This window comes from Pan paniscus, chromosome 22 (genome assembly GCF_029289425.2).
Source record: "Pan paniscus chromosome 22, NHGRI_mPanPan1-v2.0_pri, whole genome shotgun sequence".
Classification (NCBI taxonomy): domain Eukaryota; kingdom Metazoa; phylum Chordata; class Mammalia; order Primates; family Hominidae; genus Pan; species Pan paniscus.
The window spans coordinates 17767152-17794213 of record NC_073271.2 but is presented as its reverse complement, the minus strand read 5'-3'; the positions used below and the strand labels follow the sequence as shown (position 1 = coordinate 17794213).

The window sequence follows — 27062 nt, the reverse complement described above, 5'->3', positions numbered from 1 at the left end:
CTATATGGCTATCATCATTGAAAGACAGGGCTATATTCCAATCAAAAGTATATTTTTAGTAGCCTCAGAACTTAACGAATAAACAATAAAATTATACTTGAAATTTTTTTGAATGTAGACACAAGAATAACATTTGAACTATGTCAAAATCTTAATAGTTACCAGGTAAAAAGTATATCAGTTCAATTTGTACTTTGATTATTGGCAAAAAAAACATTTTGTTTGCTGTTTTTAATACCATACACAATTAAATGTTGGTGAGACAATACATATTTATTATATATATTTATTTACTCCCCTCTTGGGACACATTTAAAATAATTTATGTAGAAAATTTCTTCACAGAAGCTTCAAAGTAAATACAATGTAAATATATCATAAATGTATATTGCATATAAGTACTGCCAATAAAATAGTAAGATGAGAGAATTACATGAAAACAGAATTAATTTAGAAACTATTTTGAATGTGATAATTTTATTCTTTAATGAGGAAAATAAATTGTTTTTCTGTTTCCTCTTAGTCCCAAATAATTATCAATATTTTTAAGGTTTTTTTTTCTCTACTGAAATACATCTCATTCTGCTCCATTCTAGTCTAAGTTGTCCTTTAAAACCAACCATGGCTTTCAAACATTTTTTACTATAATCTACAGTAAGAAATATTTTCAATATATTAAAATCTGAACTATTTCTATGATTTCCCTCGGTATTTGTGAAATCGTTTTATATTGTGTATTCTCCTTTCATTTTATTCATCTTTTTTTCCTCTTTTCTCTTCTTTGCATCCCCTCCTGTATTTTTCTTATAATAGTATTTTGCATGACTGAATTGATTTTAAAACCACTAATGGAAAGTTCTGGAATTTGTCCATTGGGATGGAGACATTTGCTTGTCCATACAATTATAAATTTAAAAAAAAATCTCTATAAATATTATTAAAACTATTTTCTAAAATAAAATCAAACATTTCTCTGATACACTAAACAGTTCCTTCCAGTGAATTCTGGTTCTACTTTCCAGAAACCACTAACACATATATGAACATAATCTTTATATGTCTATATTCAATAGAATTTATTGTTCCAGTTTCTCATGACATCTCTAAATGTACCATGAAGTACACAACATTTCTTAAGAGGAGTGGAAGATTGCAAAGTTAGGATTCATAAAATAATAACAAATGGGTCGGGTGTGGTGGGTCATGCCTGTAATCCCAGCACCTTGGGAGGCAGAGGCGGGTGGATCACTTGAGGTTAGGAGTTTGAGACCAGCCTGGCCAACATAGTGAAACTCCATCTCTACTAAAAATACAAAGACTAGCCTGGCGTGGTAGCAGGCGCCTGTAATCCCAGCTACTCCGAAGGGATGCTGAGGCAGGTTGCAGGGAGCTGAGATCACACCACTACACTCCAGCCTCGGCCACAGAGTGAGACTGTGTCCGAAAAAAAAAAAAATAATAAATGCATATATAGTATCTTTTATATATATTTTTGATATTATTACTAATGCAATCTTTACAACAGGTATAAAAATGACATTTCAGAGTTTTTGTCTAGAATTTAATATGTAGATAGGGTTTTCATCATAATTAGGGATACAATATATTTCTCAATATCTTCAATGAAAATTATTCATTTGTTTCCTAATAATAATAATAATAGCACGGTAGAGGTTTCAGCACTCACAATTAGCCCATAAATGTGCATTTTCCCTCTGCTTACTCATTCAAAATCAGAGAACTACAGTATGTGTATATCTCTACTCCTCAATTCACAAATAAAAAGACAGGCTCACCCATTAATAAAAGCAGCAGGTTAATTAAGTTCCAATGTTCTTTCTAAAAAAGAGGGTTATCTCCTTACTTCATATAAAACATTGTGCTAAATGTTTGATGTATAGCAAATTAGTTGCCACCCATCATGAGGAACCCATAATTTGGTTGGCATTAATAGAGGTTAATGCAGATTCCATTAGTGGACTTACAACTTTTTTGAGCAGGAGGTGATCTGTTATAACAGGAGATATGACAAGGAAGATGGCTGTACTACTCTGGGAATTTTCATGAGAAAATAAAAATCCTTGATTTGGCCTTTGAAGTAGAGGGGCAAAACTTGAACATATTTAGAGAACATAAGTGTGTAGAGATTACATTCACTTTAAATGCTCAATAGGAAATATAATTAAGCCATCATAAATAAGGGAATATTACCAATGCTTTATTACTCCCTCCCAATAAATACCTTATTACTCCCTCCCAATAAAGTCAGGTAGAAATGCTCCTATTGCTATTCACAATCCATGTCTGTGAAATGTCAACGTCTAAAAAATCACTCCAAGGCATTCTGACACATGCATTAAGCCCATTCTTTGAAACTCAAACCACTTCTCTAAGCGTCCCCTTTTTCAGGTACAAGAATGTAGGGGTCAGGATTACAGAATTAATGTAAACACTAAAGAATTGAATGATAATTTCATTTTGAACAATATTGTATTAACATAAACTATATGCTCCCAATTTAAACAACAAAAACACTGGCTATACATATAAAACAATAGTTTTCACACATTAGCCAACTGGTTGCATATGACAGTGGCATATGAGTACCTCCATCGCTGACTGCCTGAAGAGAGTTTTCAGGCTGCAGCTGGGGGAGGCAGAGAACACGAACAGAGTCAGGCAACGTATCTGGGTTGGAAGATAGAGTGTGCAGTTGGGGGAGGTCAAAGCGACAGAAGGTGCAGGTTAGATAATGTGAGAGAAGACAGCTGCACAGACAACAGAGCTATAGATATCTGCAGAGGGTTCCCAACAAATCTTTAACTGAGTATTGATCAGTGAGTGTACACCAGTAAGGCCTTCTCAGATGAGGGAAAGAACCATTAGAAAATATAAAGTACAATAATTCCAGAAGCTCACACAGCACCAGGAATAATCTGCAATTCAACCATCCAGAGTAAAAAGATACCCTAAAACACAGGACTTAAGTCACGTCCTTAGAATAATATTGCATCAGTAATGGAACCAGATTAACCCTAGACTGAAGGTGGTTTGGATCCACCTAAAAGAGCCTAAATGGAAGCTCTCCCTCAAATAAAACTTTTTCCAAGTCACTTAACTGCATCTATAAAACAAAGTAAAATAATACAAAAATATTCAGCACCCCAAAACACAAAATTCTGAATGTCTGGAACCCAATTAAAAATTCCTGGCTGGGCATGGTGGCTCACACCTGTAATCCTATCACTTTGGGAGGCCGAGGCGGGCAGGGCAGATCACAAGGTCAGGAGTTACAGATCAGCCTGGCCAATATGGTGAAACCCGGTTTCTACAAAAAGTACAAAATAATTAGCTGGGCGTGGTGGTGGGCGCCTGTAGTCGCAGCTACTTGGGAGGTTGAAGCAAGAGAATCACTTGAATCTGGGAGGTGGAGGTTGCAGTGAGCCAAGATCACACCACAGCACTCCAGTCTGGACGACAGGGCTAGACTTTGTCTCAAAATAAATAAATACATAAAAATTCCCAGGATACGGCCAGGTGTGGTGGCTCACACCTGCAATCCCAGCACTTTGGGATGCCAAGACAGATGGATCACCAGAGGTCAGGAGTTCAAGACCAGCCTGGCCAACATACCAAAACCCCATCTCTACTAAAAATACAAAAACTAACCATGTGGTGGCACGTGCCTGTGTTCCCAGGTACTCGAAGGCTGAGGCAGGAGAATTGCCTGAACTAGGGAGGTAGAGGTTGCAGTGGGCCAAGATCGCACCACTGCACTCTCCAGCCTGGGCGACGGAGCGAGATTCTGTCTCTCTCTCTCTCTATATATATATATATATAGAGAGAGAGAGAGAGAGAGAGAGTATATATATATATATATATATATATATATATATATATATATATATATACACACTAACCAGGATAGTAAATAAACATGAAAATACAACCCAGAGGAAGGAGAAAAATCACCAGGCACAGTGGCTCACGCCTGTATCCCCAGCACTTTGGGAGGCCAAGGCAGGAGGATTTCTTGAAGCCAGGATTTGAAGTTCAACCCTGGCAACACACTGAAACCAATTCTCTAAATAGTAATTAAAAAGTTAATTGGGCATTGTGGCGCATGTCTATAGTCCCAGCTACTGGGGATGCTGAATCAGGAAGATCACTTGAGCCCGAGAGTTGGAGGTTGCAGTGAGTGCCACTGCACTCCTGCCCAGGTGGCAGAGCGAGAATCTGTCTCCAAAAAATAAATAAAACAAGAGGGAGAAAAATCAATCAGTTACAAAATATAGGTATGATACAGAGGGTAGGTGAGTAGATGCCTATTAAAACAACTATTAGAAATATATTCCAATATTTTCAAGGAAGTAAAACATGAGAATGGTAAGAGAGGCATGGAGGACATACAAAATATCTCCTTGAAACTCTCAGAGAAGAAAAATAAAATGATGAGAAATACTCTGATGGGATTAAAAACATTAGATATTGCAGTAGAAAATATTAGTAAACTTGAAGACACAGTGACGTAACTTAGTTCACTTGAAGACATGGTAAAATGAAAAACAGAAGAAGACTGAAACAAAGTTCTATATGGTATCATTTTTTTCCATCCTTAAAGCCCTTAAATAATAATTTTCATAGTACTGATCTACGTGAATAAATGTTTAAACATATAATACTAGAGCTTCAAAAAATATGAAGCAAAACAGAGAGAACTGAATATAAAAATAGACACATTTAAAAATAAAGTTGGAGAAGAATCATTACAAAAAAATATAGAAGACTTCCACAATACTATCAAGGGAATTGATCTATTTAATATTAGGGATTTCTCCACGCAATAATAGTGGAATACACATACTTTAATTTAAGACTCAATGAAGTTAAATAAATTGAAACCATTAAAAAGTCTATTTCCTGATAAGTATAGAATTTAGTTAAAAATCAACAGCAGTAATATTTATGAAATATACCCAAATACTTAGAAACAAATCAGCATACTTCTAAATGAATGGTATTAAAAATAACATGAGAATTAAAAACAAAATTTAAACCCCTCCAAAGTGGAAATATGACATATCAAAATTAGCAGGGTGCAATTACAGCCATATTTAGAGAGGAAAAACAGATGCTTGTATTAGAATAAATGATTAGAATCAATGACATGAGTCCACCTTAAGCAATCAAAAATGGAAAAGAAAATTAAAGACAAAGTAAACAGGAGGAAAATAATAATAAAAATAAAACCAGAAATTAATGAAATAGAGAATAGGAAACAAAAAAGAAATAAGTGAAGCCAAAAGCAGATTCACTGACATTAGTATGTACATAAACCTACATCTAGAATAATCAGGATAAAAAAGACAGTAGAACAAATAACCAGTTATGAGGTTATCAAGATGAGAGAGGGGAGAATACTACAGAAAACATGCAAATTGAAGTATAACAAAGGGATACTATGAATGACAATGCCAGTAAATACCATTTAAAAGAAATGGACAAATTCCTGGAATTGCGTTAATCATCTAAGCTCACTAAAGAAAATTACCTGAATAGCCCTATTTCTATGAAAAATATTATTGAATTTGTACTTAAATGTGAACTTAAGAAAAATTATGACACGGATGGTTTCACTGGCAATTTTTCCAGAAATTTAAGAAATAATAAACATTACATAAAAGTTATATTGGAAAACAGAAGAGGAAGAAATACTTCACTACTCATTCTCTGACACTAGTAATGCCCTGACCCCTAAAAAGTCAAGAACAAGAAAATGATGGAACAATATTTCTCATAACCATGAATATAAAAAATTCTTAACAAATTATTGACACATTGATTCCAGCCATGCATAAAAAGGATAATGCAGTCATGCATTGCCTAACCACAGGGGTATGTTCTACAAAATATGTTCCCAGTCAATTTTGTAGCTCTGTTTACATCATAGAGTGTACTTAACACAAACCAAGATGGTATATAGCCTATTACACACCTAAACTATATGGTATGGCCTATTTCTCCTAGGCTGCAAACTTGTACGGCATGTTACTATACTGAATGTTGGAAGCGATTGTAACATAATCGTAAATATCTGCATATCTAAACATATCAAAACATAGAAAAGGTACAGTAAAAAATATGGTATAAAAGTGTTTTTTGCTAGGCGTGGTGGCTCACACCTATAATCTTAGCACTTTGGGAGGCGGACGCGGGATAATCACATGGAGTGTGAGACCAGCCTCACCAACATGGTGAAACCCGTCTCTACTAAAAATACAAAAATTAGCCGGGCATGGTGGCACATGCCTGTAGTCCCAGCTACTCAGGAGGCTGAGGCAGGAGAATCAGTTGAACCCAGGAGGCAGAAGTTGCAGTGAGCCGAGATTGCACCACTGCACTCCAGCCTGGGTGACAGAGTGAGACTCCATCTCAAAAAAAAAAAAAAAAAAAAAAATTAATGCTATATATATATAGGACATATATATATGTTGTAAATGGAGCTTCCAGGACTAGAAGTTCTTCTGGGTGACTCAGTGAGTAAGTGGTGAGTGACTGTGAAGGCCTGGGACATTACTGTATAGTACTCTAGACTTCATAAACACTGTATACTTAAGCGACACTAAACATTTTCTTTCTTCAATAATAAATTCACCTTAGCTTTTTTTACTTTATATACTCTTAAAAATTTTAAACTTTTGACTCTTTTTTAATAACAGCTCAAAGTACAAACACATTGTATAGCTGTACAAAATATTTTCTTTATTGTTTATTTTATAAGGATATATATTTTTTCTTGTTTAAGTTTTTATCACTATTTTTTTTTTTTTTTAAAGGAAGATACCCACATTAGCCTCGGCCGACTCAGGGTCAGGATCATCAATATCAATGTCTTCCACCTCCACATCTCATCCCACTACAAGGTCTTTCGGGGGCAATAACAGGCATGGAGCTGTCATCTGCTAGGATAACAATCCTTTCTTCTGGAATATTATCTAAAGAAACTGCCTGAGGCTGTTTTACAGTTAACTTCTCTCTTTTATAAGTAGAAGGAGTACACTCTAAAATAATGATTAAAAGTATGGTACAGTAAATATATAAACCAGTAACATATTTATCAAGTATTATGTAGTGTATAAAATATGTATATGCTTTTATATATTGGTTTGTTTACACCAGTGTAACTACCAACTCATGAGTAATATGTTGAGCTATGATTTTATGATGGCTGCGATGTCAATAGACAATAGGACATTTTCAGCTCCACTATAATCTTATGGAACCACCATCACATATGAGGCGTGTCATTGATAGGTCATTATGCTGGGCATGCCTGTGTATCATGATTAAGTGGGGTTTAAATGGAACATTTTAAAATAAATTAAATTTACAAAATTAATGGGCTAACAATAAAAATCCATATTGTATTCTCAATATAGAAGTACCGTTTTAACGAAAATGAAGGAGGGAACCTTTAGAGTCACTGCTTTTACTCCCTCTTGGATTTACATGTCACTAAGTGTTTTTGATTCTCTTTGTGAACATGTTTTATAATTCCCCTATTATGGTCTTTAATTATCTTATTGATGTTATGAACTAAATTGGGTTTTCCCAACCCTCAAATTCACATGTTGGTGTCCTAACCCCCAGAATGACTGTATTTGAAAATAAGGCCTCCATGGAGGACATTAAGTTTAAATGAGAGTATAAGAGTGAGGCCTTAATCCCATAAAACTGGTGGTTTTTGTTTGGTTGGCTGAAGTTTTAGTAACTGTATTGAGTGGTTCAACCATCACAAGAGATCTCTTATACCCATTCACAGTTAATCTCTATTCTCATATCCAGTCCCAGGCAACCACTTATCTACTTTCGGTTTCTATAAATTATACTCATGTAACAAACCTGCGAATCTAAGATAAAAGTTGAAATTATTAAAAACAAACAAAAAAGGATTGCTGTTCCTGAAAGAGGAGGAAGATAACCAGAACTCTCTCTCTCCATGAGTTTGTACACAGAGGGAAGGCCACCCTGCTGGTATCTTGATCTTAAACATCTAGTGTCCAGAAATATGGGAAAAGAATTTTTTTTTTTTTGAGACAGAGTCTTGCTCTGTTGCCTGGCTGGAGTGTAGTGGCGCGAACTCGGCTCACTGCAACCTCTGTCTCCCGGGTTCAAGCTATTCTCCTGCTTCAGCCTCCAGAGTAGCTAGGACTACAGGCGCGTACCACCATGCATGGGGTTTCACCATGTTGGTGGTTGCTCGCGCCTGTAATCCCAGCACTTTGGGAGGCAAAGGCAGGCGGATCACGAAGTCAAGAGATCAAGGAATTCCTATTGTGTGAACTACCCAGTGGGTGGTATTTGGTTTTGGCAGCCCAAGCTGACTAGTACAACTGACTTCACTTATCTCGCTTGGAAATATTATCTCTATGAAACACTCTGGACATTTCTCTCGGGATGCTACCCTACATTTCCTGATACTTTCAGGATTTTTTTCTTTTCCACAAACATGACATGTCTATATGTACAGATAAAAGGTCAGAATTTCCCTCTAACACAAATTTTACCTTCGTTAATGTTACAACCACACATTCTCATCCTCCCAGTATATATTTTATATTCAGAGACTAGAACAATTATTTAGGTTTTCAATAAATTGTTATTTCATTCTATCCAAAGGATGAAACTAATACCATATGAAGATATGGAGAAGAAAAAATATAAATTTAAATTACTCATTATATTATTCTTTGAATCTGATTTATACTAGTCTATATAATACTATTTCTAATTAAATATAAGAAAACAGTTTTGAAGGAATGTAAAACTTTAAGAAAAAAAAATCTCCGCAGAAAAGAAGTCTCTCTGAAAAACCAAGCCAGCTAACACTTCCCAGCTGCTGGAGGATCTTGGTATTCTGGTGAGAAGTAATTGGTAAGCTGTTATTTGAAAGGGTTGTGCTGTAGACAACTAAACTGACCAAACTAAAAGCATCTAGTCTCACAATTACTATTCTGACTTGATGGTAAGTGTTCTAATATTATCCTAAAGATGCGACTAATGAGGAATCTGCATAACTTAACATCAACATAAATAGGTGGGGAATCTGAAATTACTATTAAACTTGGAATCATTGTGATCAAGTAATCTCAGAAGTAAAGGAGATTTTCTTCTTAAACCTGGTGTCATATTTTTCAAGGACATATGTTCTAACACTGTAACAATCACACACCCAGTTTCCATGTATTTCTGCCTCAGAAATGATGAAGTGCACGTCAGGATGAATTCACAGGATAAAGATACATGTTCCTTTCTTCCTCTTGAATGCAGGAAGACTTCTAGCCCCTTTACACAGAACAGTTTACATTTTATAGCATTCCTTAATAAATGACTGGAAAATTATTTCAAAACAAGGCTTATTCACCTGTACTTTCCTACCAGCTACTATTCCCACTATTGGTTTGTGGAATCATCAATTACATTAGCTAAGATCGGCATAAGCTTGAAGTTTAGGATGTTTTTCCCACTACATACAAAGTGGAACATGAGTATCTCAAGCTCATGTTTGTTGTTCAATTTCCTGCTCATATTATTTTTGTCCTTTACTTTCTTTATCTGTTAAATAAATGCTGTTCAAATAAGAAAAAAGATATCTCTTTGGAAATACAAAACCATAGGAAAAAAGATTGTAGAACAGTATCTTTTCATTGGAATGAATGATTCAGTAGCTTTTCTGTGATACAATTAGGTCTGATATGGACTTTTAAGGATCCACATTAGTAAATCAGCAGTCACTGAGACAGACGATGATTATCTGGGGTGAATCTGTTAATATTCAAGGTGTAATCCTACTAAAAAATACCAACAGTTTGTCCCAAGAAAATTAGTGTCTGAAAAGAACATCTAAACACATAATATTTGAAGAAACATCTCATTTATTGTTACATCCTATATTAAAATGATAAGCAGTAGAAACAAAGGGTTGAAAGTTGAAGGTAATATCAGTACATGCTCAAGCAAAAAAGAATAAAAGTTAGTTTGGGATTTCAATTGTTGTCCTTCAAAGAACTTTTAAAACAACAACCTAATACTTAGTAGGGACACTTTTGCACTTCTGATGTATATTTTACTAATCTTTTTAAATAATTTTTCACTATATGGTTTATGAAGTGATTCTGTAAATACTTGTAGCTAATGCTTCTGTAGCAACCTGCATTACTAATGCATATTTACAAGATGGTCCAGTTTTAAAGTTCATCGTCTCCAATTTAGTAGTTTGAGACACAATCTAAAAGAATGGAATATTTAAAAAATATTCTTGAACTTAATAAAAATCAAATAGTATTTTAAAATTCTAAAAAAATAAACTATCAAATTATAGATTTAGAATACAGAATTTCCTCATTTGATGAGGTAATTTTTAAAAATTACACATTAAATTCATTGAATTTTAATGCTATAAATCAGTTTTTTTCTATAATACAACATTTTGTGTATAATACAAATATACACAATTATATTCTAATAAAATGATATTGTATACATACGACAGTGGTGTCAATAACACTAGAATATCAATTTCAAGATAAATTGTAATGATAATAAAATGTTTGAATAAGTCACAGGTGCTCCTGGTCCCATTTTTCCAAAAGTCTGCTTTTACAGACAGAATAAGTATAATGGGTACAGCCTTTGACTCAGAATACTAGAGCGGGGTCACACTGTTGATCTCTTTAGCAGTTTAATCTAACCACCGTACGCCCCAAAGATAGCACCAGGATTTTTTTTTAATGAAACTAAAATGCAATGGTTTGCTTTTTACCAAAATGATTAAGATCCCAATACTGTTCCATAAGCCTGATAATGGACACAAGCCAGAGGGAGGGGGGTGCATAACCTACCTGAACCAGGAGATGGCGGGTTCTGGAGAGCCTGAGGCCCTGCAGGAAAATGTCATTTCTTCTCCTCTCTCTGCTGTGGCATTAAAAGATTTCTGAGGCATTGAGATTGCTGGCGGCACTGAAGGAGAGATGAATACAGAATAAATAGAGACCAAAACACCTTCACTACCATCATTTAGAGAATTTTTGCTACATTTTAAGCTTTCAAATGTCATCCTTCACATCTCCATTTATATTAATGAAACTGATTTGGTTTCACAGTAAAATAACTTTATCACTGCTCTGCGTTCTTTTTTATTTTATTTTTATTATACTTTAAGTTCTAGGGTACATGTGCACAACGTACAGGTTTGTTACATATGTCCAAATGTCCATCAATGATCTGTGTTCTAATGTGCAATAATTATATCAATTCATTGTAAAGCTATTTCACTACTAAATCTATTAAACAATAAAGTACATATTTTAGCAAACATATATACTTTTAGGAATTATGTCTCAGAAAAAGACAATACCACCCTAACTTACATCAATATGGAGATCTACTTTGAGCATAAGTGGATTTCCTATTTGGCTTCTCATTGGTCTGTGTAATGCCATAAGCAATATATCACTGCTTCAAAACAGGGCTTTCAAATTAGGTGTCAAACCATAATGTTCTTTCTGATTAACTACACTTAATTTCTTCAAGCAGCTATAGAACATTTTATGAAGAGAAACTGCATAAGCCATACAGAGAATGGAAATAGATTTTCATGAACTGTTCGATTTTAAAATTAAGCATCTCCAATTTCTAACTAATTACATTGCAAAAACTGTATATGCTGCACATTTGGAACATGTTGAAACTGTTACTGAAATGCACTGTTTGCAATAAACAAATCACTAGCATCCACAATAGAAGCTAAATTTCAAAGTAGAGGATAAATTGTGACTCAATGCACACTTTCATAATTTTAAGCTGAATATCATAAAGTAATATTCCTAAAATTAAGTATATTAATATTTTTTACATATACTAAACAATACCAGACAGGCATTTACAAGTGTGATTATACTCAAATATCTCTATAATAGCATTCAGGTCAGCGTTGATGCCACATTACCTCCATTGATGGTAGAGATAAGAACTGGTATGTAACTTAGTAATTAAACACAATAAATCAAGTTTCTGCCTTTATGAATTTAGATACAAGAAACATAATCTGACATGTTGTCTCTAAAGTAACATAATAATTACTAGTATTACAAAAGATAGAACTTTTTCAGATATTAACTCTGAATTTTAAGTACATTGTCATTTGACTATCTGTACCCTGTTTTTCTTCCTCTGTAATTATGGAAAATAACATTTTAAACAAAATGCATGTTTTACCTATCATTATTTATACATTAGTTGCAAGAGCAGTATTACTCTTTTTATTACAGTAAAGGTTTTTCATTCCTTAGAGAATTACAATGAAATGAATTCTTTCATGGATTTGTATTCTGTATGTGTTAAGTAGTCAACGCTTCCTGGAAAGTTTCTATTTTTTCTTTAGCTGGAAGAAACATGGGGATGTATAGTGAAGTAGTTCTATTAACTCCCACTAACATGGACGTGGTGGACTACCTTCAAGTTATAATTCTCCTGACCGGTTGCTTAGGCAACAGAGATACCACTAATTTGACAGACTGATTTACCTTTTATGAATAATGGCATTCAGCAATTTCATATGTTTTCTGAGTCTTCTAAGTCTTTCCTCAACCCTCAAATATTTCTCAGAAGATAAAGATGATATCAACCATGAAATGCCTATTCATGTCACAGCTTGTTTGGTTCAGATTAACCGGCACCCACTAATTCCTTCAAATTTATTTGAGCCAAGGAAAACTAACTCCACTCAAGCACAGCCAGGAAGTATACTCATTTGTAATTCAATTCCAATTCTGTTTTAAATATAAAGCAACAAATAAATGCACACATAGATTTTTCACCTAGCAGAGGACTGCTAATCTTAAGACTCACAACCCTTTTTTTCTCTTTACTTCTTTTTACGTTTTCTTTTTTTGGATTCAGGGGACATATGGACAGGTTTGTTAACTGGGTATATTGCATGATTCTGAGGTTTGGGGTAAAGGTGGTTCTGTCATCCAGATAGTTAGCATGATACCCAATAGGTAGTTTTTCAGACCATCCCACCTCCCTCTTTCCCTTCTCTAGTAGTCCTCAGTGTCTATTGCTGCCATCTTTATGTCCATGGGTATTCAATGTGAGGATATGCAGTATTTGGTTTTCTGTTCCTGTTCCTGTGTGAATTTGCTTAGGATTACGGCCTACAGTTGCATCCATGTTGCAGCAAAGGACATGATTTCATGTTTGTTTGTTTGTTTTTTGCAGTGTAGTAGTCCATGGTGTATAGGTACTGCATTTTATTTATCCAGTCCACCGTTGATGGGTACCAAGGTTGACTCCATGTCCTTGCTATTGTGAATAGCACTGTGATAATCGTACAAGTGCATGTGTCTGTTACAATTTATTTTCCTTTTGGTATTTACCCAGTAATGGGATTGTTGGCTCAAATGGCAGTTCTGCTTAAGTTCTTTGCAAAATCTCAAAATTACTTTCCACGATGGTTGAACTATTTACATTCTCATCAACAGTGTATAAGCATTCCTTTTTCTCTGAAGTCTTGACGGCACCTGTTATTTTTTGACTTTTTAAATAATATTCATTCTGACTGGTGTGAGATGGTATCTCATTGTGGTTTTGATTTACATTTCTCTGAGGATGAAAGCTGCACACCTATACCCATCTGAACTTTGACAAAGTTAACAAAATGTTGACTCCTTATTCGGTAAGTGGTGCTGGGATAAATGGCGAGCCATATGCAAAAGAATTCAACTGGACCACTATCTTTCATCATATACAAAGATTAACTTAAGATGGATTAAAGGGTTAAATGTAATGCCTCAAACTATAAAAAAGTATATATAAAAAAAACTTAGGACATACACTTCTCGACACTGGCTTTGGCAAAGAATTTATGGCTAAGTCCTCAAAAGCAATTGCAATAAATACAAAAATTGACGAGTGGGACCTAATTAAACTAAACAGCTTTTGCACAGCAAAACCAATTATCAACAGAATGAACAGACAGCCTACAGAATGGGAGAAAATGTTTGCAATCTATGCCTCTGATAAAGGTTGAATATCCGGAATCTATAAGGAACTTAAACAAGTCAACAAGAAAAAAATAATAATCCAATTAAAAATGGGAAAATGACATGAACAGACATTTCTCAAAAGAAAACATAAAAGCGACCAGCAAACATATGAAAAAATGCTTGTTATCACTAATCATCAGAAAAATGATTTTACATTTAGGGCTGTGTGTCCATTAGAAAGTCACAGAAGTGATCTTGGTTCCTGGCCAAGAGAATAGATAGAGCAGATTAACACCAAAGTTATTTGATAGTTCTAACATTCTCTATTTATATTCTCAGTCTGTATGAAAAGCAAATTAGTTTATTTCTTTGGGTCTTCCCATAATTTCATTAACACATCTCTTTCCATTGCATTTTATTATATGAAGTTAGAAAAGTGAAACACCTGGGAAGCCACATTTGCAAAGCTATTTTTATTACTCATGGATAGTAAGAAATTACATGTTTTCAGTTAATTTTAAGAACCTTCCTTTGATAACAAATGAAGTACCCTCATTTTACAATTTACATCTTTGACAATTTTTCAAATACTTAATTGCTTATATGAGGTAAAGAATGACTAGTATTTTAATATTATATAGCCTCTCAATATACAATAAGACATCTCAATTATGGAGAATGCATTCATCATGATTTTGATCATGAAATTGTTACTTTCATATAGTCATATCAGGCATCAATGAAATCCATCTGTTTTCTTTTTTTAAAAATTTGTATGTTTTGCTCTTCCCTACTGCTGCAAATGCTGTAATATGATCTAACAGCTCTCAATTTTCATTAATATTGCTTCTGGTTAATTGTCATAGTCCTCCATTCTGAATTTATGAGGGTGATCAATTTAAAGTGCTATTTAATGAGAATACTTTTCTGGAACTCAAAATGCATACAAAATTTAAAAATGCAAAGTATAAAATGATGGGCATAAGGAACAATAATTTTATAATTTCGTTTGGAAAAAAAAGTCTATCTTCCTGATTACTATAAACTAAATACGTACATACAGTTCTTTTTAAATAAATGTAGCTGAGTGGTCTTCAATCTTCAGTGTCAACTGATTTGGTATATCCGTCTTGTTACAAAATCTAATCAATAGAGCATTTCTATGCATATTTGACGAATAGCAAATTTTGGGCATTTTCTACATGGTTGTTCCTAATTTGTGAATATAGTAAAGCCGTGACCTAACTGCCATAAGGTATTGAGTACTGACTTCTAAAATCAAACCTATCTGAACAACACAGTAAAGGCTTTATACAGTACCATCAGACTGTAGAAGAGTGAGGATCAAATTTGGCTCATTAAGTTGGTTTAAGAGAAATCAAAAAAAGGTTCCATTGGCATTTACGATTACATTCTTAGTGAAAGTTAATATAAGAGGAATCAGCAGTTTAATCAAATAAGTATTTCCTTCCTTAGACAGCAAGTACAAAAACAATGAAAAATTGTTAACTGATGCTTTGTTGCATTTTCATAATTACGCTTTTCTCCATTTTCTAATTATTTGCCAAAGGAACCTGATTATTATGTTTCTTTTAAATTGGCTTTTTGCGTAGATCATATGTACAAGATAAAAAATAAAATAAAATAAGAGGCAACTAAAATTATTGACCTTTTCATTTTCCTGGTTAGTTATTATTGTTTATTTTTTGTTCTTATGGAGTCTCACTCTGTCGGACAGGCTGGAGTGCAGTGGTATGATCTCAGCTCACTGCAACCTCTGCCTCCTGGGTTCAAGTGATTCTCCTGCCTCAGCCTCCTGAGCAGCTGGGACTACAGGCACGCGCCATCATGCCCAGCTAATTTTTGTGTTTTTAGTAGAGATGGGGTTTCACCATGTTGGCCAGGCTGGTCTCAAACTCTTGACCTCGTGATCCACCTGTGTTGGCCTCCCAAAGTGCTGGGATTACAGGCGTGAGCCACTGCACCGGCCTTGGTTAGTTATTTTTATTAATTACAGTTGTTAACTCATATTCACAGAGGATTGATTCTAGGAACTCCCTCAGATAGTTGTTATACTATATTGTTCTTTATTTGTATGTTTTCATTTTTGTATTGTTAATTTTATAGCTATTTTAAAAAATATTTTCCATCCAAATTGGTTGAAAACACCAGTGTAAGACCACGAATATGAAGAGCTGACTGTGCTTGCATTTTTTTTTTTTCTTTTTGATACAGTGTCTCCCTCTGTCACCCAAGCTGACATGCAGTGGTGTGATCATAGCCTCTCACTGCAGTCTCCAACTCTTGGGCTCAAGCAGTACTCCTGCCTCAGGAGTGTCTCACAGAGCCTGGCCAGCATATGCATTTATTTATGCAAATATTGATTAATATTTCAATATTTTTTCTTTCTTTTAAAAATATGCCTGTTTCTGTATTCTGTTTCTTTTATCAAGCTGACATTACATGTAAGAGACATATTTATGTCAATATATAAATAAGTCTTCACTTTTACTCAAACTGATCAGTATTCCAAACCCTGTGGATACACTATTGGGCAAGTATAAGTCACCTGGCCAAATATGACCAGATACATATTTATTACAGCATTTGTTTACATAATAAATTCTATATTTAATTAACCATAATTGAAATTCATAGGTAAAGTGGTAAATGAATATTTAATATGTTGATTTAAGAATATAATCAGCTCTTTTGAATTGTCCTCAGTAGACATTATACAATTTTCTATACTAACATTGGATTATTTTTATAATCAGAGAAGTATAAATGAACAAATTAAAAAACATAAAAATAAAAAATTTAATAGATTTTTAAATACAATTTACTAAAGCTAATCCATCACTAGATGTCTACAACATTTTACCACCAATCTAAAGGGCTTATTAAATAAAATCTAAGTGAAAAGTTACAGTTGAAAGGAGGTAAAACATTACTGTGACTTTATTTTTGTCAAAAGAAGTCTTTCCACAGTATGAGATAATAATTAAATAAAAGGCCATAGTGAATATGGAAGATCTCTCAAGTCAATAAATACATAAATAAATAAATGCAAGCTTGAATGTTCCTTTAATTCTTGAAAGTTAATTTCACCACTAAACATGGCAATTTTTATATTCTTTCAGCGTACATTCTACAGTTAACAATATTCTACATGGAAGGCCCTCAGAGTATTTCAAGAAACCTTGAGGTCCCAAACACCTTTCAGAAACTCTCTTGGGTCACCTCTTTTCCAACCATGTATCTGTGTGCAGATGGATTTTCTTTTGAGAAAGTCAGCTATTGGATTGTGCTAATGGAGAAAAAGTTCAATTATCTCCTTATCCAAAAGTTTTTCTCAGGTTCTAAAATATATCAGGAAAGACTGATTGCAGAAACTGATCTGAGAATTCACCTGTTTTATGTCAACCTATACATTAAAGAAAAGTTTTGGGACCACCTGGGGTACAAAACGGACTAGAATACAAGTTGGTAATTCAAGTTTAAAAAGAAGTCAAGGCCTGGTGGCTCGCACCTGTAATCCCAGCGATCTGGGAGGCTGAGGCAGGAGAATCACCTGAGCCCAGGAGATTGAGATGAGCCTGAGAAACATAATGAGACCCTGTCGCTACAAAAAAATAGAAAAAATTAGCAGGATAGGATGGTGTGTGCCTGTACTCCCAGCTATTTAAGAGGCTGAGATGGGAGGATAGCTTGAGCCTGGGAAGTCGAGGTCGTAGTGACCTGTGATTGTGTCACTGCCTGGGCAACAGAGCAAGACTCTATCTCAAAAAAAATAATTAATTAATTTTAAGAATCATATAAAACTTATAAGAAAAATAATGTATAATAAAAGTCATGATGTATATTTAAAAGTAATCTAAAGGTGTAAGATTTCAGAATGTATTTTTAGAGTTGGTAGTACTCATTTTTGCAAAATTCTGCAGAAAATAATCTGTTGGAAAGTATAAGTAAGTGTGAAGATTTCAGGACTCATCAAGGAAAAACTTATGATGATAGGAGGCATTAACACACAATGAGTTTGACTTAGGTGCTACTCATACAAGTTGCTTGACATGGGAAGTTCCTGATAGCAGGAGGCTGTTTAAAGACACCATGTCCAGTCACCACTCAGAGAGTGGGAGAAGGGGAAGGAAACTCCTGGAAGAGTGAAGAATCTGAGAGGGGGATAATGTGTCCACGTGATGTCACTCAGCAGTACAGCAGCGTCTCTCAGACTCTCTCAGAAGGTAGAAGGGCAGCTGTGGGCTTGGTGTCTTGTATTGCCCTTGGAGTTTGTGTATGGCTAGCAGAAGTGAGGTGCAGTTTTGCGGTTTCCAAAGCAGGCTGATTGTAAATGTTTAAAATAGGCTTATGCAGGGTAATTTAAAACAGTCGGATGTGTAAATTTTTGAATTTGGCACCGGGGGGTTTATGTGCTAATGGTCCAAGGACCAATATACAGGGGCTATATTTGTTTTATTTATATATCAAGAATAAATATGGCTGGGCGCGGTGGCTAACGCCTGTAATCCCAGCACTTTGGGAGGCTGAGGCAGGCAGATTGCCTGAGGTCAGGAGTTTGAGACCAGCCTGGCCAAGAAGGTGAAACCCTGTCTCTACTAAAAGTACAAAAATTAGCTGAGCATGGTGGTAGGCACCTGTAATGCCAGCAACTTGGGAGGCTGAGGCAGGAGAATCACTTGAACCTGGGAGGCAGAGGTTGTAGGGGTGTAGTGAGCCGAGATCACGCCATTGCACTCCAACATGGGCAACAGAGTGAGACTCTGTCTCAAAAAAAAAAAAAAAAAAAAAAGAATAAAAGATAAAATTGGAAGATGATGGAGATGTTGGAGAAAGGGTTATCTTGGTTTTTAAAACTGGTCATTTTACTGTAATATCTTAATAATACAAAAAATAAATATATGATCTGGTGTTTCAATTTTGGCAAGTTATTATTGCATGTTTTTAAAATAAGTTAATGGGTGCAGCACACCAACATGGCACATGTAAACATATGTAACAAACCTACACGTTGTGCACATGTACCCTAGAACTTAAAGTATAATAATAAAAAAAGTAAATAAAATAACAAATTTTGTAAGAACAGCATTATTTCCACCTTTGATAAACTGCCAGAAAGAAATAATTGGAACTACTTTCATTTTTCTCCCCTATAAATCTTTTACTTTTTATCCCATTAACTAAGAAAAGTATGGCTTTAAATACACAGCTTTCAAAAGGCAGTAAGAATCCTAAAGTGTGGGCTAAATGTTCAAAGTCACACTGAAGTGATCAATTAAATATCAATAAAAAAGTAAGCATCTGAAAATCACTTTGTTAATATATATATATTAATTCCTTATTGTTTAAATAAGGCTCTGATCATATATATGTCAACAAGTTTAAAAGTAATCACAGAATTCCAGTTCTGGATTAATTCGAGACATCTTGCAGTGTCCTATCTCCCCACTTAATATGACCAATATATTTGGATAGCATATGTATGTCATCTATTTGAAGACCCTTAAAAGTAAATCGCAGCAGACATATTGCTATTAAGAAATATAACAGAATTTAAAATATCACCAGACAAACTGTGAGATAACAATTTTCTTTTCAGAATTCCATGGCCTGGATTGAAGGCATCACAAAACCCAGAAGTTGTCGTCAACACTGCTCTAGAAATGTCCAAGAAAGAGAAGCCTTCCAGTTCAGACTCAGGAAGCAGGAAGGAAATCTGGCAGTGACAATGTCAACAGAGGAAAGCTGCAAACACCCAATTCTCTGAGAGATGACATTCTTCTTCAATCAGATAAACTGTAGTCCTAAGAGCAAAATCTCCCATTGCTTTTATCCTCCTCATTAATCTCATCAGTTGAACCAGACTAAGGCCATAGTTGGGGCAGAGAGTGATAAATAAGATCGCAGCTTTCTGGCCAGGGGACTAAAAAGTGGTGACCTAAGGAATAGGAAAGTATGTCAGAGATCATAGAGTAGGAAGGCCTTAGGAAGGCATCCACAGCAAGTTCTTTAGGAAATCTTGAGCTCTGTCCTGACCTGTGCTTATTGAATCGGATTCTAAACATTGCCAAGATTTTGTGAATTTAACTAAAAGGTAAACCTCCATATGGGTCCTGGAATGGCCATTGGTACACATGCAGGACAGATCTGACAATCACTGAAAGGTAATGAAAATGGCGTCTGAATATAAAACCAAGAAAGATGGCCAGAATTTGTTGTCTGATCTAAACAAACTGATTGCCTACAAAAACAACAAAAAAGTGAGCATTTTCCATAATACTGAAATAAGATCCAGAGTCTGATTATGTAATATTCAAAGTCCTAAATATAATCTATTGTTTTACCTGTTAAGAACTAGGAAAATCATGTCATTGGAAATGCCAATGGCATGCTGACACATGTTGGATTATCTAAAAGCTATTTTAAAGCAACTGTTTAAAACATGTTCTAAATAATTAGGTGAAATAAATGGAAATATAGAAAGTCTCTCCAAAGACATACGATATATTTTTAAAACCCAAAATAAATATTAGCCTTCTACTTATGTTAACAACAACAACAACAACAACAAAATTCATGGATGTGCTGAATGGATTGACAGAGAAAGAGTTATCAAACATAAAGAATTACAAATGGAAGTTATCCAATTTTGAAAACAAAAGGAAACATATTAAAGGAAAAAGTGAATAGACTTCAGGAACTTCTTAGACACTACCAAAATGTCATGAAATCCAAGAAGGAAAAGAGAAAGAGGACCAGGACAAAATAATGTAGGTATATATGTGTACATATGTATATGTATCAATGCATCTGACATCTGAAAACTTATCAAATAGGCCAACAGCATCAAACCCAAGATAAACCCAAAACAGTTCATGTTGAGGCACATCATAATCAAACTTCTAAAAACCAAAAATATACAAACACCAAAATATGCAATAGTTATGGGAGAACAATGATTCACATGACTGAATTTTTTGACCAGAAATCATTAAGGCCAAAAGGAAATGAAACAAAATTTGTAAAGTTCTGAAAGAACAGACCCGTCAAAGCAAGGTCTATGTTCAACAAAATACCCTTCAGACATGAAAGTAAAGGAAAACTATTACAATTCCTACCAGCAGACCTGATACTAAAGAATTGCTCAAGGCGCCTTCTAAAAGAGAAAAGAAATTAAATCAAAGGAAACATCAAACTCCAGAAATAAAACGTGAGTTACAAATGGTAAATATCTGAGAAATATGTCACACTATTCACTTTTTAAGTTATTTAAAGTAATTTGATGGTTGAAAGAATAAAACCAATTCTCTGATGGAATTTTCAATGAATGGAGGTATAATACACAGGAAAAGTATGATACAAAGAGAAGATGTAGGGACCTATATGATGCTATACTTTCTACATTCAAATCGAAATGGTAAACATTGATTCTAACTTAAATAGGGACATTGAATTACAACAGCAACACCCCCTCCCCACAAATTGTGAAAACAGATATAGCCAGAAACATTATATATACAGTAAAATACAATTCTAAATAATGTTCAATAATCAAGAATTTAGAGCAGGGAAAATAGAAGAATGAAAGACAAAAAGAACAGACTAAAATAACATTTTAAATGAATGATGTGTAAATCTGAATGAAGTGTAAATGGCTTAATTTCATGAATAAAAACACAGAAACTGGCATAATGAATAAAATATAACCTAACTATATGCTGTCTATAAGAAATCACTTGAAATGTAATGATAAAACTAGAATAAAATAAAAACAATAGAAAAATATGCCATTCAAATGCTAATCAAAAGAAAGCTGCAGTGGCTATGTCAATATCAGAAAATGTAGGTTTCAGAACAAATGAAATTAAAAGATGTAAAAGAGAATATTACATAATGATAAAAAGGCCAATTAAGCAGGAAAATATGACAATCCTACATGTGCATTCAACTTGAAAAAGTGCTTCAAAATATATAAAGCAAAATCTGACAGACAAAAAAAAATTGGAACAAATTCACAATTACTCTTTGGGATAGCCTAATAAACTAGATAAACAAGAGCAAAATAAGCAAAAATTAAGCAGGAGGAAGAAAACAATATAAAATAAAAGGACAATAATGAAATTGAAAACAGAACAAAATAGAGAAAATTTTTTTAAATGAAGTTTATTTGGAATAAGAATACAATGATTAAACCTCCAGCAAGACTCAGGATGAAAAAAGGAGAGGTGACACATATTTCCAATATCAGGATTGAAAGAAGAGATATCAGCACAGATTGTACAGCTAATAAAAATATTTTTAAAAATCCAGATAACGTTATGCACACAAACTTATCAATGTTGAAAATACGAACCACTTCCTTGAAAATCAGAAACCACAAAGTTACTCAAAATAAAATATATAACAAAAACAATCCTATAATTATTAAAGAAATATAAAAAATACATTTATTTAAAGATAAATCAAAAGTCTCCTGAAAGGAAACGTTCAGACTCAGTTTATCTGTTGAATTTAAAAAATATTTAAAGAAGAAACAATAGCATTTCTGTAAAATCTCTTTCAGAAAATATAAGAGGAGGGAATGTTTTTCAACCCATTTTTATGAACACAGCATTATGCTGATAATTTAACAAGTCATATATGGTACAAGAAAATAAACCTACATACCAATATTTCATGAAAATAGGTGCTTTTATAAAAAAATTGGAAAAAAAATCTAGCTGTAAATAGAAATATATCAACATTACGTTTTTTTTTCTTTTTCCTGTGAATATAAGGCTGACACAATACTGTTATCAGCAAACAGTTTCTTTAAAGTGTTAGGTTGGATAGATTAATTGAGTATTAATATAATTTAATTATATGACATTAATGAATAGAGCTTCAGAAACCTCTGAACCTAATATTATTAAATAATTGTTCTTTAAACTGTTAGGTGGATAAATTAATTGAAGATAATTAAATTATATTAAGTATATTAATTGAGTATTATTAAATTATATTAACTATATTAAGCATATTAATAAATACTCAATTAATTTATACAACTTAACAGTTTAAAGAAAAAATCATTTAATAACATGAGTTGATGCTAAAACAAAAAAACAACAAAATTCCTCATCCACTCATGATAAAATCTCTGAGCAAACTATGAATAAAGGAAGACTTCCTTATCATGATGAAAAACACCTGCCAAAAAATTTAGACCTAACATTGATATATAGGTAAAGAAGTGAATACTTTATCTGTAAGACCGGGAGCAAGTAAGGAAATTCGCTGTCAGCTCTCCTATTAAACCTCACGCTGAAAGAACAACACAGCACTAGGCAAGTAAAAATAGATTTAAGACGTACAGTCAGAAAAGAAAGAAATCTTTTCCAATTTGCAGAAATTAGAAATAGATTGTTATATACAATATAAGCTCAAGGAATCTTCAAAAATATTGCTAGAACTAATTGTTGAGTGTAACACAGTCAAAGGATTAAAGAAAAACACCCCAAATCAAATCTTATATGCATATTAGCAATAAACATTTGGAAACCAAAATTTTTTTAAAAAAAATGTACAACAGCTCCAAAACTATCACACTTAGGTACGAATCAAGCAAAATTTATGTATGATATCTGAATGTTGAAAACTACAAGGATCTGATAACGGAAACAAAAGAAGACTTTAGTAAATAAGAAGTCATACCATGGGCTGGGCGCGGTGGATCACGCCTGTAATCTCAGAACTTTGGGAGGCCGAGGTGGGTGGATCACGAGGTCAGGAGATGGAGACCTTCCTGGCTAACACGGTGAAACCCCGTCTCCACTAAAAATACAAAAAAATTAGCTGGGCGTGGTGGCAGGCGCCTGTAGTCCCAGCGACTCAGGAGGCTGAGGAAGGAGAATGGCGTGAACCCAGCAGGCAGAGCTTGCAGTGAGCGGAGATTGCATCACTGCACTCCAGCCTGGGCCACAGAGCGAGACTCCATCTCAAAAAAAAAAAAAAAAATGCCCCATATTTGTAACCATCTTTTGCATAAAGTCATTCTTGTTATTCGTTCATTCATTTAACAAAAGCATATTGATGTCCCAAACACTAGGCCAACAACAACAAAAATATATACCATGTTAATATATTTGTAGACTCAAGATAGAAAAAAAGTAAAATTCTTTTAAAACTAATATAAAGCTCCTTCACAATTGTGATTAAAATCCCAGCTTGATATGTTTGTGTAGACAAATTGTTGTGAAACTTTCAATGGAAGGCAAATAAATTATAATTTCTAGAACCTTTTGTAAAAGAACAGTTGGATAAATGATACTACCTGATTTTAAGTGCATTGCCAGTGCACTGTGATATTTTGAAAGAAATATTTCCTGAGCAGTAGGTCTCAACTGTGGGACTTACTATAAAGCTGTTCTAAAGCTGTGCTAATATGGCACTCTGGAAAAGATAAAATTATAATGGCAGGGAAAGAAGTGGTGGTTGTTAGTGTTTAGAGGTTGAAAGAGGAAGTGACTATAAAGGGATTAGAGAGTGATTTGGGGTGAAAGAACAATTCTGTATACTGACTGTAGTAGAGCCAAGATGAATCTATGTATACGTTAAAATTCATAGAATTCTACAATTAAAAAAGTGAATTTTACTGTATGTTAACTTGAAAACAAACATGCAAATATTAAAAATCATATTGATAGTTAAAAAATTGTCATTGTGTTTTGTAACAGTTACAATCAGATTCAATAAGCTGATACTCTGAAACAGCCCATCCTCCTGGAGAAGTCAGTTCCTGATTGTTCTAAAGCAGAAAAACATTTTTAATTCTGCCTATTTGAGGGAATCATGACTCTTCTTCAAGGAATGCCTGTTTCTACTTCAGTTCATCAGACTCTTCTCTTTCTTTAAATCATTGCTCTGATCTATCCAAAGTATTCTGAAAATTCCTTCACTTCCTACTGTTTGTCTTTGTTATGAACTTCGGATTGCACTGGTTGTATATTCTTCATGTTCCTGAGACACCTAAAATGTGGGCCATGTTTCAGTTCATAGTGCTACATATTTTGAAAAAACCATTGTGATACCCTGCTGTTAAAAATTCACTGGAAAACCTGAGGGAGAATTACAGTAATTAATTAATAAAAATAATTTATTATAGAACAAGATGTATGGATAAAGTAGGCAAAAAGTGAAATTCAGACATAGCTATCTGAAATTGCTTTGAGTTTAGTACAGAATGAGAGATTAAAATATTTAGAAGTCAGGTCTTCCTATTACTAGGATAAATTTTTCAAAACCTTAGAACACTGAAATTTTGTTTGCTGTACTGAAACATATATCTAAAAATATCAGTTTCCAACCAAGATGCAGAAAAGTACACCCAATTTATCTTAGCACCTGAAACAGCTAAAAATGTCAGAAACATTGTATAAAACAACTGTTTTTCAAGACTTTGTGAATCAGTCAATGAAATCATTCAATAGAAATTCCTAAAATATGGGGGGAAATGAGGTGAGTCCTGCTGTGTCTCAGCTTACTGTCTAGAGAGAGTTTCTAGATTGCAGCACAGGAATGAGGATCTCAGTTGGAGTTTAGAGGTCTCTCTGAGTGCGGAGGTAGTGCTAGTAGTACAGAGAAGTGGATATTGGCTATAGTTCACAGGCCACAGTGCCAGACAGGACTGAATGGCAAAGTGAGGATTCCCTGAGATTTGCAGTGATTAACCCTGGAGTCTCCAGATGAGTACTGATGAGTGCACCCATGAGAGGAAACTAACTGAGGCCAGGGAAAGAACTGTGCAAAAGAATTGGAAGGAACAACTTCCAAGCTCAAACAGAGCAAACAAAAGTTCATACTCTCATGAGCCAGAATAAAATCAACTCCTAATGCACGACAGATAAAGAATTCAGAAACATTCTTATCTCATGGGTGGGGCAAAGAAAGTCCAGAGCTATTCTGATCAAACTTAACAAAGCTTAAAGGCACAGACTGAAGGATTAAACTGTTTCCAAGTAGTTCATCTGTATTTCTAGAAAAAAAAGGTCTAAAATATTGAAAAGAACAGCAAAACAAAAAAACAGCAGATAAAGAGGTAACATTTATAACATCTAGCATCCATGCTAAAATTATTATGAAAAGAAGCAGGAAATATAAGATATAATGAGGATAAAATATAATTGGCCGAAAACTAACCCAGGAATAACAGATGATAGTACACAATAACATTAAATCAGTTATTATGATGGCATTCCATGCAACCAAAAATCTAGATGAAAGACTGATCATGTTGAAGACTTCACAGAAATTTAACTTATTTTTATTTTCATTTTCAGTTCTGGGGTAGGTATTTTAAAAATCATGTGTCTACATATTAAAAGCTAAAGTGCCTGAGATGAAGTCTTCAGCAGAATGAACAGTGGATTAAACATTGCCAAAGAAAAGATTAGTAAACTAGAACATGTAATAAGAGAGAATATCCAAAAATTAATACAAAAAGGAAAAAAAGGAAAGAAAATGATCAAAAATGAAAGATAAGATTATTTTCTGAAAATTATCCGGAAAATGAAAGATAAGATCAAGATCAGTTGGAACATTCAAGTAGCCTATATATGTGAAATTGGAGTCCCAAAGGAATGTGGGACAGAGAACAATATGTGAACATCTAATCACTAACACTCTTCTAAATTTGTTAAAAATGATCAATCAAGGTCATCACCAAAACCTGGGTACAAGTATGATGAAGAAAGCTTCACCAAGGTATAATGTATACACACTGCTTAAGAAAAGCGATAAAGCAAAAATCTCTAAGAATCTGGGGGTGACTGGTTGGATGGGATACTTTATGTACAGAGGAACAAAATGTCAGAGGAGTTTGTATCTAAAAAAACTGAGGCAAACATAATGATTCATAATGTTTATAGTACTGAAAAAATAAAATCTGTTCATTTAGAATTCTATATCCAGCAAAAATGTATTTTATATATAAAAGTAAAAAAAGGTTTTCTCAGA

The 27062-nt window shown here is 34.0% G+C and overlaps 1 protein-coding gene across 4 annotated transcripts in view; it reads right to left on the bottom strand.

Annotated features, from left to right (window-relative positions):
* Positions 1-27062, bottom strand: part of NCAM2 (neural cell adhesion molecule 2) — a 544869-nt gene that overhangs the window by 205295 nt on the left and 312512 nt on the right. For all 4 annotated transcript variants that reach the window (XM_057300937.2, XM_008972557.5, XM_034947985.3 and 1 more), the window contains exon 6: positions 10902-11019. In XM_057300937.2, coding sequence (XP_057156920.1) covers positions 10902-11019 — 118 coding nt within the window. The remainder of the gene's footprint in view (positions 1-10901; positions 11020-27062) is intronic.